This window comes from Haliaeetus leucocephalus, unplaced genomic scaffold, assembly GCF_000737465.1.
Source record: "Haliaeetus leucocephalus isolate CR32 unplaced genomic scaffold, Haliaeetus_leucocephalus-4.0 Scaffold151, whole genome shotgun sequence".
Lineage (NCBI taxonomy): Eukaryota > Metazoa > Chordata > Aves > Accipitriformes > Accipitridae > Haliaeetus > Haliaeetus leucocephalus.
In genome coordinates, this window is record NW_010972587.1 from 13,794,459 (window position 1) to 13,814,315 (window position 19,857).

General features: G+C 38.6%; 1 protein-coding gene across 1 annotated transcript in view; it reads left to right on the plus strand.

Annotated features, from left to right (window-relative positions):
• Positions 1-16: 16 nt before the first annotated feature.
• Positions 17-19,857, plus strand: part of CFAP54 (cilia and flagella associated 54) — a 117,873-nt gene continuing 98,032 nt past the window's right edge. The window contains exons 1-9 of the mRNA XM_010561983.1: positions 17-189; positions 6,346-6,451; positions 10,346-10,489; positions 12,565-12,736; positions 14,537-14,595; positions 16,486-16,599; positions 16,697-16,798; positions 17,337-17,393; positions 19,527-19,725. Of these exons, the coding sequence (XP_010560285.1) occupies positions 17-189; positions 6,346-6,451; positions 10,346-10,489; positions 12,565-12,736; positions 14,537-14,595; positions 16,486-16,599; positions 16,697-16,798; positions 17,337-17,393; positions 19,527-19,725 (1,126 nt within the window). The remainder of the gene's footprint in view (positions 190-6,345; positions 6,452-10,345; positions 10,490-12,564; positions 12,737-14,536; positions 14,596-16,485; positions 16,600-16,696; positions 16,799-17,336; positions 17,394-19,526; positions 19,726-19,857) is intronic.

The following is a 19,857-nucleotide window of genomic DNA, read 5'->3' on the forward strand; positions in this document are numbered from 1 at the left end:
CGGCCGGGCCCGCAGCATGGCGGAACCCGCCGGGCCGCCCCCGCCGGCCGTTTTCTTCGGGGCCGTAGCGCCGGGTAACCCGGTGGTAGACAGCTTGGAAGCCGAGCTGCGAGACGTTCTGAGCTCCCTGCGGCGGCTGGGAGGCGAGGGGGAGGCCGAGCCGCAGCAGCACGACCTGCACCGCCGCGGGTAGGGGCTGTCTCCTCATCGTCCCCGCGTCGCCAACCGCCCCGGGAACCGCTCGCCGTTCCCGCCTGCCCCTGCCTCAAAACCTCCCCTTCCCTCACCGCTCCCCTCTTGCTTCCTTCGCTCTCCGCCTCCAGCCCCTTCCCCTCGGCCTCCCCTCACCCGCGTCCCACAGGCCAGGCAGCCCCTTCCCTCCCTGTTGTTCACCTGTGCCAAAACCCCCGCCATCCCCCTCCCCCCCCCCCTTTTTTTTTTAAAAATAATTAACCCCCCCTCCAAAACCTGAACATCCCCCTTTTTTCAGCACTTCCTAGAAGTGAAGGCTTCATGGGAAAAGCACGAGGTGGTGTGGAAGTTGGCAGCACCGCTGTTGGCTGTATCAATCAGAGCTGCCTGAGCTTTCTGGTAGGAAAATCCCTTCCCAGCGCTGGAGCAACTGGCAGCCCACCAGCATGTGGTACTGCGTGCGAGGGTGAATACTTGTGGGCACGTACGTGCCTTTAAAAGATGCGCTCGCAGTAGGGCTACGTGAGGATAACGCCACGCAGCTCTTTCCGTGCATATGTCTGTGTCTACGTTGGTGTATTTTTATACACATAGATGCAGGCAGAGCATATGGCAAGTATAATTGCGCATATTTGTTTGCTCGCATACATGCAGATCTGTGGGTATGCATAAATCTAGATTTTGTAATGCAGTTAAGATAGAGCAACTGGAATGGGTGTATGATTCATAGTGCGTGCATATGTCTTGTACAGACTGTGCATTTCTCATGTAGCTCTCCCTATTGCATTTAGGCACATTATGAGGTAAGAGTTCAACTGCTTCTTTTAAGGTAAATGGTTGGTTTTCTATCGTTATTATCTGAGCAGTGTCCTATTCTAAATTTACAACATAAAACCCGAAAGTTTCCCAGGTTACCAAAATGTAATTCAAAACCAGCACAGGAGTTAGGTTACAGGGTGGTTAGTTTATCTCTTAGGTGCAGCTTCTACCCTTATGTATTTCACTCAGTACTTTCCTAGATGTAGTCCACAAATGACCCTTCCCCAAAGGAGCTGTGTACATTTTCAGGAGGTACTCAGATTCTGCAGCCAGGCATTTGTCTGCACTGGAGATCTCTCCTTTTCTAAGCTGTCTGGATTTCTAATTTATTTATATGGCATGTTCATCTTTAGGTCTAGGTCTATCATACAGGTATCAGTCCCCAGGCTTTTCCCTCTAGTGTTTTGAATCTCAGTGTGTTGGCTTTTCATATTGCTTCAGCAGCTGATTTCAGTGCTTTGCTATTTTTAAGCCTTTCTGTAGCTTTAGACTTTTTTTTTTTTTGCTTTAGCTGCTCTGTACTCTTTACTTTGAAAGTTATCCCCTCTAGGCCCCTTAAAAGAAGGAATGCCACTCAGCTGCTTCAGACACCACCAAAATTGCTGATAATGAACACATTTATTGTATCTTCTACACATTCATCGTATCTTCTGGTTGGGAGCTGGGCACCCTGAATCTGATCTGTTTGCAATGTCATGCCAAGTTACCAGTTTTTGTGAACAGTGTCTCCAAGCCTTTCTTTACTTTGCCCTCTAGAATATTTTGACCTGAGTAGGCTCTGCCTTACTTGAACTGGTACTCTGTAGATGTGACCCATGTCCACACATAACTTGGTTGGCATGAGAGCATTTTCTCATCTGGAGAATTCTGCAGCATTCATCATGGAGTTGAGAACTAATGCTACCTCGGTCTTGATCACAGAAGTCACTGGTAATGATGATCCATACCAAAATTCCAGAGCATTGAGAACATCGTGTAACACGAAGCTCCCAGTAGCTCTGCATCCTCCCGTGTTCTTCATTTGTATAGGGGCAGTACAGAGGTAGAAGACTGAAAATCTGATTATTAGCGTATGTTCAGGCAGCTAGCAAAGTCATGAGTATTTATTTGTGACTGTGAAATTTCAGGGTTGTTTCTCCCTTGCTTCATTGTTTGATAACTCAAAAATGGAGTGTGTGCTGCTTGTAGAACCAGCCTTAGTCTAGTTGTTCCTAATAATTTCTGAAGGTAATGGCTATTACAGATGCTTTCCTAAATGCTCTAAAGACTGCTTGCTGTGTCATTTGTCAAGCTACTTTTCCTGGTATGGGTTCACATCAAAGCGTTCTTGTTATTTGAGGAACAAGAAAACCAGCTTCCACAGGGCAAGTATGTTCAGTTTAGAAAAATAAAATTGTCAGCTTCCTTCCTCCAATGCTGTCAGCCTTTGGTGTTGATAAGTCAACAGTAAGGCTGTAATTTAGGTACTTAAAATGTTCTAATGTAAAAAACCAAAAATTACTGAGGACCTGCCCTGTACTGGAATCACGAATCTTTTCAATCAGAAGAAGTAGCAATCAAAAGTATTTTTCCCTCAACTAAACGAGGAGTTGTTTTACCCCATTCCTCTGGGCAAGGAGGCCATCAAAAGATTACCTTGAGCTATTGATTTTCTCTCATGTTGTGTGGCTTAGCCACCCTTATTTAATGATATCTTTTGATCAGTATCAGAGAATTCTTTACTGCCTGTAGTGAAGACTTTTGGCTCAGAAGTATAGCCATGTGGGCCTTACCCTGTGCACACTATTACAGGTTGACCTTAGGGAAATTTTTTTTATTATTCATAGAGTGGTTGGAAATAATGAAACTTCACCTCTGAGCTCCAATAGCCCAGTATTTTTTTTAAGAAATCACTTGCTTAACTTGTTATTCTGGTGTCCTACAGCCTGTTTAAAGGAAAGGCTGATGAGCTGTTTGGGAAGTGTCTCACTCTCCTCCTTTGTCTGTGTCAAAGAAACATTCCTGTATCATGAACTCAACTTGTAGTTAGTCATGGCATTGTAGCAGATAAGGTTTACCTTAACGTTCCCATTGAAGTTGAAAGTCTAGTCAGATTTGTCACTACTTTACTAAAGTAATTTATTACAGATTTGTTACTCGCTTATCACATCTAAGAATCTCGTGTTAATATGAACATTCAAAACAAAAAATCAAGATGACCATTACTGGGGACTTTTCAGCTGATCAGTCTTAAATTTATTAGTCTCACCTTCCAGAGCTTTATCCACAGTCATTCTTACTATCAGTAACTTTACAGCCCTACAACCTGATAATTACCCTTTTTTTCCCTTCTTTCTCCCTCCACCCCAGAGTATCCATCAAACCTCTTGGACTCTGTAAGTCTTTTCCTAACCTTCTTCCTTTGATGGTCCAAGGGAACTCTGCTCAGATGTGTAACAGATTTCTTCTCTCTGCAGCCTGTTTTGGGTTTGTGTGGTGGGGTTTTGATGGCAGGGGAGGAGCTGCAGGGCCGGCTCCTGTGAGAAGCTGCTAGAAGCTTCCCCAGCTTCAAGCTGGACCCACCTCTGGCCCAAGGCCGAGCCCATCGGTGACAGTGGTAACACCTGTGGGAGAACAGATTTAAGAGGGGAAACCTGCAGTGGGGGAAGAGATTGGAATGTGAAACCCCTGTGCAGATACCTAGGTCAGTGAAGGAGGGGAGGAGGGGATGCCCCTGCAGCTCATGGCGAGATGGCAGGCTGTCCCTCCCCAGCCCATGGAGGGGAGCAGGGAAGCAGATGCCTACCTGCAGCCTGGGGAGAGAGGAGCCCATGCTGGAGCAGGGGGATGGATGCCCCCCCAAGATGGCTGGGACTCTATGGGAAAGCCCGTGCTGGAGCAGGCTGTGCCTGAAGGACTGCAGCCCGTGGAAGGAACCCACGCTGGAGCAGTTTGGGAAGAACTGCAGCCTGAGGGAAAGACCCATGTTGGAGAAGTTTGTGGAGGACTGTCTCCTGTGGGAGGGACTCCATGCTGGAGCAGGGGCCGAGTGAGGAGTCCTCCTCCTGAGGAGGAAGGAGTGGCAGAGACAAGGTGTGAGGAACTGACCCCAACCCCCATTCCCTGTCCCCCTGTGCTGCCAAGGGAAGGAGGTGGAGAATTCAGGAATGAAGTTAAGCCCAGGAAGAAGGGAAGGGTGAGGGGAAGGTGTTTTGAGATTCGCTTTTACTTCCTATTATCCTTGTTTTGATTTGATTGGTAGTAAATTAAATTGATTTTGTTTCTTTCCTAAGTTGAGCCTAAGTTTTGCCCATGACCATAAGTGAGGAGTGATCCCTCCCTGTCCCTGTCTTGACCCACGAGCATTTCTTTTTATTTTTTCCTCCTCAACTCACTGGGGCTGGAGGGAGGAGTGAGTGAGAAGTTTCGTCATGCTTTGTTACCAGCTGGGCTTAAACCACGACATAGCCTCTTTGCAGATTTATGCTTACTAACTGGAGTGGGGTACTTCTCTCAGTATAAGTCAGCAGCCACCCAGGCTGTTAATTGCTTATGGATGGACGGACCAGGAGGGACTCATTCCCCATTTGGAAGGTGCTCTTCATTAAACTGGGCTATGGTTTCCTTTAAAAACATAACGCCTTAGAACGTTTTACCCAGATTGTTGCTTTTGGCCTAGTTTGTGCTGTTACTGCATTTTTCATTTAGGATACACCTCTAGAATGTCCTACTTATTTCTTCACTACTTACTTTCAAGAACTGAGAATTGTGCCGAGATGGTACTTTTAGAAAAAAAGGATTATGGCTGTTGTAATTCTTTGGTGCAAAGATCATTTTGACTGGTTTCTCATACAGCCATCTGTTTCACCTTGAAATGTGAAGCCTTCTGTGTGGAAAAAATGATGGTACTTATTGTGCCTTTTTTTTTACCGGGAGCTGTCTTATAAGCTGAAATGAAGAGCTGTCTGGGAGACTGTGAGAATGGATTCCAAGTTCCTGAATGTCAGAAAACAGTTTAAGAAAGTGTCTTGCATTCTAGTCTACCATCACTGTCTTGAGAGATTGAAAAGTTCCGCTACCTCACACCAGTAAGGATAAGGTTTACATGTGAGAATTCACCTAGAAGGTGATTTTCAAACATTAATTCCGCTCTCTTCAGTTGTTTTCCTTCCTTATAAATTGCTACCTATGAATAATTTAGCTGTTGTGGTTTCACAAGGCACTCTTTACTGAGGTTTCTGTACAAGTGATTTGTTAAGAGAATAAATGTAAGAGAGGCCTGGAACTGTCAACACTGTCAATACTATTAATAATTTGGTAACAGGATTTTTTTCTGAAAAATCCCTGTGCTTATTATCAGTCTGTCTGATCAATTATTGTTTTCCACTTTGAATATAGCTTTCTTGAAAAAGTCTAGAGTGGGCAAGTTGTACACATGAGGGCACTAGCCCATCAAAGAGCAGTCAGAAGGTACTGTAATACTGGTGTGATGTAGTCAGTTCCTCTGTAGAGGAGGCAAACTGCTTAGAGCCAGTTACCTTTTATGGGAGGCTTGCTGGTTCTGCCAAGTAAGTAATTTGTTACACAAAGTCATCATTGATGACAACTGTGGCTGGAATAACAGGCAGAGGCAACAGAAGAGCATTGCAGCTATTGCCATAAAATCCTTTCTATTTTAACAAATGTGTCATTTGCTTCTCTCTGAATCCTACCCTTTATGATTTAAAATTCCTGAACATTTCATGCCAAATGCAGGTCGTGCTAGAGGCTTTTTAATGACTTTCTTTTTTTGTGATTCGTGGTATAGCTCTGTATACCATAGCTCTATATACTTTATAGCTCTATGGTTTATTCCATGGCTACCAGTTCCCAACTTTGCTGCTACCTGGCATGCATTGTTATTTTGGGATCTTTTTTCCTGCTCTTAGCATTTGTAGTTTCCGGTCTAATAATTGCTGTGAGCTGTAATTCACTGAGTTTCTTTAAAATATCAAATTGCTTCTTCAAACAGAATTTTTCAAATACTAGCTGAAAGGTGCGGCAGATTTTCCACTTGTGACCATGTTTGAACAATGCAAGGGGATTAATACTAAGACATTTTAATAAGAATTTACACAGGAGAAAATTCATCCTATTTTAAACGTGTGATAAAAACTCGTGACAGAAATGAAACCCAGAAATGTCCTTGGCTGCCTGTTAAATCCAGTTTTAATGATCACTTGTTTTGAAGTATGTAGAGGTTCAAATAGATTTGGAAGAAAGGAGTTTTCACAATTTGAAGTTTTCCTGATTTGTTTACTTGTTATATCTTGTTTACAGTTTAATCTGAAACCTTTTCTCCTGTATCTTTTTTAGAGCAAATACTTTGTTTAATATTTGGATCAAATATAAGCCTCGACTGCCAGAGTGGTATTACAATGAAAAACTTCTGAAAGTTGGTGATTCCCTTGCTCAGATCAAAGTAAGTCATATGAAAACAGAAAAGGCTCAGTCACAGTCTTTGTTTCATTATGTTTCTATGCCACTTTAATTTTTAATCATTTTTACTGGAAGCTATTTAGAAAGTAACAAGAACTTTTACAAAATAATTCCAGTGAGAGCTGGTGGTTTGTATCTCATATTATTGTAAAATTGCTCTGATTTTTTGATATATTTTCTATATCTGTATTTTCTGTGCACCCATTGCCTTTTTAAACACCCCAAAATCGTTCTTTAATATTTGTTTGATGTTTCAGCGTGGTAGAGTACAATATCTGACTGTGCCTATAGGTGCTGCTTAAGTACAAATTGATAATGGGAGCAGTGGTGGTTTGTTCCACTGAAATGTCAACTCAGTGCTCAGTTAACCAAACGTGAATGTAAAGAATGGTCAGGAGAGGAACAGAGAACAAAAACCAGAGTGCAATTACACATCATACAACTGTATGTATTGACGGTGCTCCTGCATCTTGAATTCTGTGTGCACTTCTGGTCTCCTCCAAAAAAGTAAATTGCAACTAAAAAAGATGCGGGAGCTAGATTGTTGAAGACTTTGAGAGTATTTGGGGGATGTTTCACTACATGGTAACTCTATTTTTATACTCTTACCTAGACACCTGTTATTGGCTACTGTTGGAGATGGGATACTGGGCTAGTAACTATTGGTGTGACTCAATAAGGCTGTTTTTGTATTATATTCTTACATAATAATTGTCCTTTGTGTCTGCTGGGGGAAAAAGCCCTCAAAGGTGTGCTACTTATTACCTCAGTGATATTTGTGTCAGAAGATCATGTCGTAAAATCTGGGTCTTTCAAGGGTAATTACTAAACAACACTCAGAAGCAGCTCATAGATGTACAGTTGAAAGCTAGTTGCAAGTCATTCCTTTTAGGATTGAAGAAGGGTGTGTGGTCCTGAGTGATACAGTTATGAAGCAGAAATACTGAAGGATTACAGAATTATAGGTTAATTTATTATAAAGGTTCAATACTTGAAAACTTGCTTGAGAGAACACACTTAAAGTTTGTAGAGAATTAGCATAACTTAGAGTAAGGGACAGCTGCTGAATAGATGTTATCTGCTTAGTGTGATTTTGTGTTTGTAATGATCCATCAGTGGATTTTTCTACTTTTTGGCACAAACATGAGAAGATATTTATTTGGTCAATAATACTTTCCTAGCTTAAAACTCTGGCTATTTAGTCTGTCTGGGTTACGAGGCAGTCAAGTATATATTTCCCCTAGAAAAGAAGAGGGCATAATTGGAAATGTATCAAGATAGCTTGAGGGGCCATCTTTTGGAGGAACACATCCAGTGAAACTGTTCTTCCACTATTATGTCCTTTGCTTATGGAATCCAGCAAGGATAAATGCTATTTTATGCTATTTATGGAAAGTGTATATATGTGGCTACTAGGTGAGCTTTTCCACAGACCACGGCAAAGGTATGAGTATTATGCAGATGTTACAAAGTCTTGCATATCTTTCACTGCATCTGCCCTAAAGAATTCCACAAAAGTGGCCTGCCTTCTGAATAAAGAACAGCAAGTCGAAGCTAAACTTCAGCAGCACTCAACACTTATTGGTAGGTTGAAGAAGGCATATAGAAGAGTCCATAACTGTGGATCCATTATAATTGGAGGTATAGGCTCATGGTGTAGGTTTAGGAATACTCACAGAAATTCTTAACCTTCAATAACTGCATTTGTTAATAGCCTCTTTATTGACTAGGCAATTCCATTCATGTTTTCTTCATGTTCATGTTTTCCTTAAGTTTTCATAGCTTCTGGGCCCTAGGAATTGCTTAGAATATTGCATGAAGCTTTTAGTGCTTGGGAACTGCTGCTCTCAAAGCATACTCAGTAAGGTTATTTCAAATGCATCAAACCCTTCTTTCTGTACTTTACATTGGCTTCCCGTAGCACAACTCAAATGTAGTAATTTGGTCCTTATGTTCAAGGTGCTTAATGACCTGGCCCTAGATTGCATAAAAATAATCTAGAATTCTAAGTAAAGACTTCTGCTTGCGACTTCAATCCTCTAGTGTAATGTGGTTTTCTGCAGTAAAGATGAAGTTATCAGTGTTGTTGAAAAAGTTGTTTTGCTGGCCAGCCTAAAACTTTGAAATGAGCTGTCTGTGGAACTCACATTTCTATGTGCATTTCTTTGACTTTACAAACTTAGTTTTCATTCTATGAAATTTTTTCCCTGGAGAAAAAAAGGAACTAAAAACATGAGATGGATGTTAGTTATAGATTTTAATGCATTACTGGAAAGATGAATGTGGTGTAACACCAAGTTAAGCAGGCTAGAGCCTATTCCGTAAGTATCCCTCTTGACTCCTAGTTGAAAACTACTGGTGATTATTTCAAATTTTAAGCCACCTTTATGTTATATAATACTTAATGGTGCGTAGTCTTTAAAAATGACTTATTGAATATGAGTAGTCAATGGGTAAGCAGCAACTTAACTTTCTGTCCTCCTGCTATTTTTTTAATGCCTTCTCACTTTAGATTCCTTCCTATTATACATCTGCTATGTATCTTTTAGGACACACCTAAATTCATTATGTCATATATCTGGAAAGGAGTTAGCGCATTAGTCATCATACTCATCAGTACTGACTCATTTTTTTCCCCCTCCCCCTCTGCCTGTATCTGCCTGGTCATATACATATATTTTAAACTGTTTGGGAGAGAAATTACCTTTTTGTTCTATATCAGTAACTAGGTTAATAGTATTCTGATACATGACTTTGGATTTAAAGAGTTATCACAGCCTGAATCTAGCTATTAGATGATACAAATGACTGACTGCCCATAGCTGTCTGTGGAAAGTAAAAGTTTCTGTGTATGGCTGCTGCTTTCACACAGCAAAGAGGACAATAGGGCCATGTGAGTTAGACTCCTCAGATGATTAAAAATTCAAGGTAAGTGTTAGTGTGGTGGTAGAAATTTATATTAAAAAAAGTGAGTGCGAGGAAATACTTCTGAATTTCTGTGATTAAACACTAAAGGATCGTTTTTACGAATACAAATTGGTTACTTTTCCCCCCAGAATTTATCATGATTGTGCGTGTGTGTGTGTGTAGAATTAGTGAAGTTGGTAGAGAAACCTCTAAATAATCTTTGCTGCAGGAAGTGGTGGAGGTGATTCAGTAAATGGCACTTCTTCATCTGAGTCAGAGCTGAACCATAGACTCAGCATGATCTTAGAGTGGCTCAACATGCTGCTGGGGAGCAATATTTTGAATGAGACATAAAGCTCAACATCCTGTTTCTTAACAGTTCTTAAAGACCCAGTGGCAATTTCTGGTCTGTTAATGCTGACTTCTTGGCCACATGTAAATTCCGGTTGTCACTTGTTTAATTTTTTTTTAGTGCGTCTTATTCTTCCTCTTCTCTTCATCTCTGCTTCTATTAAAAAAAGGGGGTTGACATCAGGGAAATGGGAGAGAGAGAAGTGATGATGTCTGTATATTGTTTGTAAAGTTCTACATTATGAAGTACTTTTCTCAGAAGTGTAGTATCATTATCATTGTTTTGCAAAGATGCAGGACATTCCAGGAACCCTTTGAGTTTATTACATTAGCCCAGGATCATATTTACAATTGTTCTTTGATATGTCATATTTATGATTAAAATAAACAGAAACTCCCAAACCACAAGCTCTTCTTTTAAGTACTTCAACCTTTCGTATAGTGAGTGTTCGCATGAGAAATTACATTGCTAAATGTTTGTACAAAACTTGTGTTTTACTTCCAGCTGCTCTTTCACATTGATAAATTTTTTTACATAAAGATAATAAAAATAATATGTTTTATAGAAATCGAAGTGTAATATACAAACTATAAAAAGAACATATTATTCTTTCTTCAGGAATATAAGTTGGCACTTCTGCAGTGCTATGGAAGATACCTTCAGCAGTTCATTTCTGTAAACCTTGATAATATAAATGATGTGCATCAATTTAAATCCACCTTTTTTCCAAATGGTTTCAGAGACAAAAATGCAGCACTTACGGTAGGTCGTTTTGTTTTTTTTTTTTTGTCAAAGACATTCACAGATTCAAAATAAGTAGCCTATTTTATTCTCCACAAATGTACTTCATATTAATTAAATATTAACTAATCTTTAATAGTTTGTCAATATAGATTGTGTTGAGATTTAACAGTCATATGTATGATGTGAACATCCAGAGTTGGTGTACATTTTTGAGGATGTAAGTGCTTATGCTGTTGTGGCATAAGCCAACTACTATCAACTTAATGTTAAAAAGGCAATTTTATCTGAACGGGTTATTCTGTAACTGTCTACAGCAGTTTTTGCTCTGAAATAGTTGCTATTAACTGCTGTCAGAATCAGGATGTGGGCAAAACTTGATAACTGTCTTGCAATTGTAGAAATTTCTGTGTGATGTGATCTAAGAACTGGGCAGAGCACAGGAGAATTAAAACATTGTACTGTAGTTTGTACTATAAATGTGCAAAAATACTAAATGTAAAAAAAAGTCATGACAGTAAAAAAAGCAGCATTGCGTTACTATCAATAGCTTATTTGCTCACTATGAACAAAAGAGGCAGCATGCTGAATAGTTTTATAAGTGCTCTAAGCTCTGGGAAGCTGAGTGACCTCAAGAGTATGTTGCCATCTTTTTGTGTTAATTGCTTATCAAGGTAGGGGCTTGCAATTTATCATTTCTTATCCATGGAAGAGAGTGTTTGAGTAGGTATAGGGGGAATGCTAAAAACATGTTAGATGTTACCTTAAGCAGTTCTTTGCTGAGAAGCTCTGTTTTCAGTACATGGTGGATTTTTTAAAAGAAACTAATGCAAGTTATTCTGTGATCAAGAACAAAAAAGGAAACTGCAGGCATCTCCTGTGTATTGAGCTAATCAAATTTATATTCTTCTAGTCAGAGTTAGATTGTAAATAGGTGTTTAGTGAGGAGAAAAAAGCAGATGGTTCACTTAAAAGCTAGAAGCAGATGTCATGATAGAAAAGATACTCTGTTTATATATATATATCTCTCTCTTTTTCAAACATAGTTCAGTTTCCTAGAGAGAATATGATCAAAGACTATGTTAATCCATTTTATTTTGTTTTTTAAAAAAATGCCTTGTAAATAAATTTAAAGTTCCAGAGATGGTTTCTCCTGTTTTCTATATGTCTGCCTAGACCTTGAACCAATCATAGTGCCAGATGTTATCATGAGTCTATACTAAAATGCCTGTTTTATATCTCAGTGTCTAAATGCCAAGTTATCCCTAAATTTTCAGATATGGAATCTAGCCTGACAATGATCTCTACAATTGGAAATGGATAATGATAATGTGTCAAATGATTACATCTAAAGGCTTTATATGTAAATTTTTTTTTGCCAGGTTTCTGCAGCTAGCTTTTGTTTTTTAATTTAACACTAAGGAGATCATAGAAATGGAGTTCCATGGCTTGAAACTTCCAGTTTCAGCAAGTTAAATGCTAAAAATAATATAATTTCAAATATTACCAGGTTAGTAGGCTTCTGAGAGGTTGATAGGTACTGACTGGCTGTGTCCCACTTAACTTGCTTTCTCACCTGTTGGTTTCTTCAGGTGATGCTGTACTGTAGACGAGCCTGAGATCACATTATGTGAGGTATTACAAAGAAGAGAAGGAACAAAGCATCTGTAGAAAAGTTACGAGTGAGAAATAAGATATCTGTGATACAGATGGAGAAGTGCAGAAAAGTTAAGACTTGCCTTAATTTACAGAGGACTTCTACAGAGAAGCCAAGAATTAAATCCAGATTCTTTGAATATCAGTTTAATGCCTCATTCATCCTTTCTCCCTACGCCCCTTTCAGCAGCTCTAGTGTACTAGGTGCATTTTTGTCCTGTGACACAGTGGAAACGGACCCAGGCTAATTGTACAGCAGCCTTAAAGCTTTAGCACTTTCTCCATATTCTAATGCTCCTTTCAGTGTCACACTGATTTTTTTCTGGTATGCTTGATCTTTACATACTCACCATTTTGTTCTACTTTGCTGATGTGAAACTGACATATGCATCTATTTTAACTGTATACGTTAATTTAATGTATGTTTCCATGTATTTTAGTTCCATGCTTTGCAAGAGAGAAATGTTTGCATTTATCAGATGATTTGCAGCAGTGACAGAAATCTTCAGAACCCAGAGTCCCTGCAGACTTGTTTCAATGTCTTGTCCTCATTACGACTCACTATGCAAGTGGCTCTACCTCAGGAGAATTTGTGTTGGCTTATCTACAATGGTACCTCAGGCTTTCCATTTACATTTCTTTGCTAAGCAAACCTGTGGAGGGAAACTTTATACGTATTCTTCAAGGTCAACCTAAGGGTCGTGAATAAATCTCTAGATAGTCTTCAATCACAGCAGGTTTTTTGTAATTTTTTGTTTTTCTAAAATAAGGGATTTTTACATTGAAGGTTCTACATAGTATGCCTTTTTCAGGTGGACTGTTGTAAAAGTAATAGCTTTTTCATCATAACTGATCAGAGTGTACTAATAAAATGAAATCTAACAGCATAATAAGGGCATTTTTTGAGTGAACTCTAATTAAAAAAAAACAACCTTCAAGATTTTTTGGTCAATAAAATGTTTGTGTTAGAGTTCGGTTTGGGTTTTTTTGTTTTTTTGTTTTTTTTCCAAAAAGGGCATTGCAGATGTAATGTCAATCTTTTTCTACTTATATCTTTGTATTTTTTTAAATTAACTTTAAGGCTACAATTAATAATAAAACTATTCTAAAAATACTATGACATTTAAGAATTTGAATCTCTATGATTTTAGTGTGCTACTTAAATGCTTGAATTAGCAAAAAAATTGAGGAAAAAATGGAACTTCTGTGAACTAGATACAGAGAATTGTGTATCAAAATTTTTATTTCAAGAACAACAACAGTATATTTTTGCTTTAAAAGGCAATGTTATTTAGTCAAAAGACTATTATTAATTTGTTCTACTGTGGTCAATGGTTGCAATATAAATTAAGGAGATAGGTATTTAATTTTGGAAAATTTACTTTCTCCAAGGTATGATTGGTCAAAATTCTTACTGGGGCTGCCATTGCCCTCGGTCCCTACTTTTGAGGTGTCGGTTTGTTTGTCTGTTTCTATGGGAGAAGAATTAAAACTAGGATATACTCACCTGCCATTCTCAAGTCCCACTATCTGTGTGCGAGACAGGTCTTTGTACCAAACCTAGTCAATAGTCTAATCTGATTAGAAGTAGGCAATAACTCAGATTTTCCCCAGTTACTGAGCATTTTTCTGCAATTTCTGGAGTAGATTTTGTGCCTCATTACACATTTGACTGATAAAAAGAAATCTTCCTAATGCTTGCTCCATTCTTGGTTATTGGCATAATAACACCCTTCTAGCTAAGACAGTTGACATTGTGATGTCTCCCGCTGCCACAGGTGTCCTTTTCTGAACATTTATACAGACAGAAGAATAGACTTTTTCCCCCCCCCAGAACTGCACTATCTTTTATACTTCCAGGGCTGATTTTTGAAAAGCAATTTTGTGACATAGCCTAAATTAAGTAAAATTTTGACAGGATTTTATTTGTAAGTCACTTTGATGCTGTTGAAAACTCTAGTCACAATCAATTTTCTTCATTTCACTTATCATACTTAATATCACATAATAGTGGTGTTGTCTGCGAGGACAGTGCCATGACAGACTAAAAGATTCATGTAAGGTAAGGTCTGTGAGGAGAGCTAATATTTTCCTTAAAGAGGATAAAAATAAGATTTTTTTTTTCTCTTTCAGTTACTTAAAAATTTGTTATAGTACATTTCAAAAAGATTTCATTCTTTTGTTATACTCCTTCATTGCGTAGGTATTTTTGAAGCTAATATCGCCCAAGATTTTAAGAGCTTCATCTTCTCTAATTTAAAAGTAGTTACAGAAAAATCATTAGTTTATTTTTCAGCCTCTGGAAATAACAACCCAGATATTAAGAAAAATTTTCAGTTGGTTAGCTTAACAGATTTAATGTAGGATTATGGAACTTGCCTGTTTTTCATTTATTTTAATTTATTTTTGCAGGTACTATTCATATTTACACCATATGCAGACATTTGATGATGATAGGTCAGTCAGCAAAGGTATGGCAAAATAAATAGAAACATTTGAAAAATGTACAGAAGATTGGAAAATGCACCCATACTTTGCATAACACTGTACCCTGACTTTTCTATTTCAATGTCATTGCCAATAGTAGCACTTTGTCACAAGGGAATAAAATGTCTAGGTTGCAAAATGGCCGATTTCTAAGCCCTCCAGCCTTTGTGACTCTGCTCCTTCCTCAGTTGTGGGATAGACCCCAGCATAATGGCATGCTGGTCTTAGAGATGAGGTATGTTAGACTGTTGCAGAGGATTCTAGATGCTTGGTTTTGGATAACTGTAGCAAGTCCCAAGAATTGGCCTTTTGTTTCTTAAAATGTGGAAATGTACTGACACCTGGTGGCTAGGTTTTTAGTTGTAAATACTTGATAAAAATGATCTGGCCTTCCCCCCCTGCCCTTTTTAACTATGAATGTAATTTTTGTTTGTCTTGGCTTTACTTTTTTCTCCTAGAACTTGTACATAGTTTGACTCAGCCTTAATCCGGTATATTTTCTTATCTGTTGGTTATATTAATCTTTCATGGAGCAGGAAAGATATTTTTTTTCTTTGAACATTTATTGAAATCAGAAGTGATTTAACACCTCCTTTAACAGAGGAATTGATCATAGGTATTTCAGATTCTTTAAATTCAGACAAAAAGAAAACTTGTATATTGAATTAATTTAGGACTAAGGTTGTGCATATTTTGTGTACCTCGTGGAACAGCTGACCTGAAGAAAATACAAGGGGAAGATATTGTTCAATCAATTTAGTAGGACTAATTCTCAAAATTAAACTGCTGCAATGACTATGTTGGCCCTAAAGTTAAGAGCCGATAGTATGGTTCCATAGTTGTAAATTATTCTAAGCGCAGGCTGTCACCAAAGAAGGCAGACTCCATTGCATCCCAAATAAGCTTGCCGATCTAGCTGAAAGCTAACTTAGAAAAAAATGGTCACCAGAGCTGATACAAAGGAGAGGGATAACTCTCAAGAGCAGATGAGAGAGAAGGGTTGGACCTCTGTCTGGTGGCAAGGCTGTAGTGAACTGGAGTGGTTAAGGTAGTTTGGAGGCTAAAATATAATGCTTGACCACAGTTTCAGATGGGAAAACCCCAATAATATGCAGGATGAATGCTTTGTAGTCAATAAAACATGTTAAAAATTAATACAATTTCTGTGATTTCCCCCCCCCCCCTTTTTTTTAATTTGTCCTACCAGCTGAGGATAAGTCTTTGTATATGTCCTTTAGCAATAGGAAGTATATTAATATAGGTTAAAATGCATTCAGTTTGAAACTGGATTTCTTTAATACAGGTGCTGGAATACTTACTGTGGGCCAGTATATGTATGGAATCATCCATTCCACTCTTATCTGTACATTACTTGACGTGGAGAGCCACCCTGTATACTGCAGTTTCTCAGTGTTATTTTGATTGTCAAGCCAGCATTCATGGAGAGGTATCCTGATTTATCGTATGTAGTATTTCAGATGCAGTCAAATGAGAAATAAATATTTATTTAAACATTCCTGCTTATTATCAGATCATATGTGTTTAGAGTTCTGCCCATATTCCAAAATTTAACTGCAAAGTGAAGGTGTGTTTCAACATGTAAATGAGTAATCAATTCAAAGTTAAATACAATAGTACTTTTAATATAATCATAGTCATAGACTTCTAGCATTAAGTAGTGGCTAGCCCCCATGCATATATACAAAAAGTATTTTGCTAAGGTTTTCTTTTCCTTTTCAGTTGTTGTTCGTGACCTGGCTTTCATTGCAGCTCTTTGCAGTTGTCTGAATTTAAGAATGATGTGATTCTAAAATTAAATACCAACATAGAGAATATGAAATGAGTATAATGGTTTTTTTCAATACTTTGGACAGATATTTGCTCGCCGTGGTCTGATTAAAATTGATGAACTGAAGCAATTAGAAAATACCAGTTCTTCGCTGGAAAATTCAGAGACAAAAAGGGTTTTTAGAGAGGCAACTCTAAAGGTATCGTTCTGTAATTCATTATAAATGGCTAGAGTAGTTACAATCTCTATGAAAAGAACACAACACAGTTATTTACTTTCTTTTTTCTTTGTGTCAGATGTCAGTAATGATTTTCAAGAGAGCAGTATATGAATCCAGAAGAAAACCAAAAAGCTTCTTTCGACCTAAGTTAAGAGTTAGCCTGAAAGAAGCACAAAATGTAAGTCTAACATTTTGTGTAGTCCTTCTCTTTGTTTATGATTTGCATGTGATGAATATGTGATATAATTCTGCGTAATACACATGGTGCTATTCACAAGAAGAAAGTTTTGCTTTTTCAGTTTCATAGGTAACATAACTTATTATTAAAACTCAGGACAAACTTGAAAGGAGAGAAGGTGTTGTAATTATTACTTTAAAAAATACTGATTTTGCTAGTGGTTTTTTTTCCTTTAGCTATAAAAAAAAGAGAAGTCTTGTTCAAATTCATACTAAGTGTATCAGAGTCCTGAGTTTGCCCTGCTGTGTTAAGTTACTGTGAAGATAAAGGTGTACTTTGGAAAAAAGTTACTGTGTTTTTAAATGTTTTTGTACTTGCATTGGAGAACTCTCTTAGGTCTTAAGAGACTGTTTTTGAAGGCCACTTACTTTTTCTGCAAGGTACTGTGAATTAGAGAAAGGCATCCAGGATACATAGTAGACTTTTAAGGAAGTAATGAATTTCCTCAAATTTCTCTGTTTCCTTGTGTTCTTTACAGCTGGTATCCAAAAGGAGTGATCCATTTTATTATAATCAAAGAAAACGCTTCTTTGGTGTGAGTGCATTGTCCCTTTTTTGGTCAGCATGGAGACTTTAATATTTCAAACTTCAGTAGTTAAGTTTATCTTTATGCCATTATGCTACTCTGTGGGTTTGTAACAGTTATGCATCTTACTTAGATTGTATCATCCATTTTTGGTCATAGGTCAGTAGGTCTTTTGAATTCAAGACCTTTCCTAGATGCAGGACTGCACTCTGCCAGTGCTTGGTCACCCTCCCAGTGAAAAAGTGTTTCCTGATATTTAGAGGGAACCTCAAATGTTTCAGTTTGTGCCCCTTGCCTCTGGTCCTGTCACTGGGCACCACTGAAAAGAGCCTGCATCCGTCCTCTGTGTACCCTCCTTTCGGGTATTTACGTACATTGGTGGATCCCCCTGAGCCTTCTCTTCTCCAGGCTGAACAGTCCCATCTCAGCCTCTCCTCATAGGAGGGATGCTCCAGTTCCTTAAACATCTTGGAGGCCCTTTGTTGGACTCTCTCCAGTATAACTGTGTCTCTCACTGGGGAGCCTAGAACTGGACCCAGTATGCCAGGTGTGGCCTCACCAGTAGAGGGGAAGTATCCCCTCCCTTGACCTGCTGGCTGTACTTTGTCTAATGCAGCCCAGGGTACTGTGAGCCTTTTTTGCTGCAAGGACACACTGCTGGCTCATGTTCAACTTGGTGTCCACCAGGACCCCCGAGTCCTTTTCTGCCAAGCTCCTTTCCAGCTGGGTGGCCCCCAGCACATGCTGGTGTATGGGTTTGTTTCTTCCCAAGTGCAGGTCTTTGCACTTCTCCTTGTTGAATGTCATGAGGTTCCTATCAACCTGTTGAGGTCCCTCTGGATGGCAGCATGACCCTCTGGTGTATCAGCTGTTCCTCCCAGTTTTGTGTCATCTGCAAACTTGCTGGGGGCTATGGGAGGCAGTGCCAAAGGCCTTACTGAAGTATAGGTAGACAACATCCACTGTTCTCCCCTAATCGACCACGCAAGTGATTTTGATGTAGAAGCATATGAAGTTGGTGAAGCATGATTTCCCCTTTGTGAATCCATGCTGACTACTTCTGATGGTTTTGTTGTCCTTCGTGTGCCTCAAAATGGTTTCCAGGATTAGCTGCTCCGTCAGGATCCAAAATTAAATATATTTTGTGTTTACTTTTACTATAGTCCCAGCAGAAACAGTTCCTCTTTCTTTGGAAAAGACAGATAGCTATAGTATTGATGAGGCTCACTCATTATGTAAGTTTTTTGAAAACAAAAATAAACCCTTTAGCTTTATTACTCTAAATGCTGTCAGATATTGTACAGATCAGTCTTTTTTTTCATCAGGTACATATCTGAGCTTGTCTAAGTATTACTTTGGAAGCTAAAATAAAGGATGAGGATCCAGCAAAGCAAGAAGGAAATTCTCAAATTTGTGCCTAGTTAAATGTGCCTAGAAACCTGTCTAAAGGGGTTTTATTTGGGAAAGTGCTGAATAAATAGAACTGAAATGTTGATGGATTATGAGCAACATTTTAAAGTACTGTATCTCTGATTTACTTTATGTCTGGTAGTGGTTTGGTAACCACGTAAACAGAACATTGAAATAAAATTTTTAAATATTTTCTTATATAGATTTCTGATTTCTTAGCTGTCAATAGTGCAAATATATTTTTGTGTGTTCTGTCTTGTACTTTTATGTTATGCTGTTTGAAATGTGCAAGTGGGGGAATATAACTGTTCTACTTTCACTGTAGTGCTGAGCATCCTGATCTTTTTCTGATTTTCTGCAAAGTGTGTAGAACTTGGCTCCTTATGGTCAAGTCTGTATCATTATAAGGAGAAATCTGGGTGGCTTTAAACTAAACGGCTTAGTACTCTCAGTCATAATTTCTATTGTATTGTTTTCTAAGTAAAATACCATGCAGCAGTGCATCTGGTTGCTATGAAATTATGGCACTTCTTAAGTACTGTACTCACTTAGCATGAGGCTTTGCTATGTCTTTGAAGCATGAAATTCATAACAACAATATATTTTACAGTATATTATTTTCTGTTTTAAATGTGTACTTACTTTCTGATGGACAACCATTTTGAAAGACATCTTGCTTTACTTTAACTCGGTTTAGATATTACAAGGCTTACATTACCTTTTCTTACTCAGTTGCCATGGCCTCGCACTACTACTGAACGGCTGCTGACAGAAATGTTTGATGGTGTTGCAGCTCAGTTTCTTGCCATCTTGGAAGCTTTGTCTGACAGTAGCAGGCGTGTGTTGCACCCTGCTCCACCTGTTCCTGATGAAACTGAAATTCGTGACGTCATTTCGGAGCTTTTTTTTGCAGGCCTGGAAATCCTCTCAGGTAACAGCATAAAGAAGCAAAAAGAGTGTTGGTGAGGAGCCCAGACCTCCATTTTATTATTTTTTTTCTTTGCTATAGAAGAGAGAACTTGCCTGAAGGCATATGTTTCATTTCTAACAATAGCACCTGTAA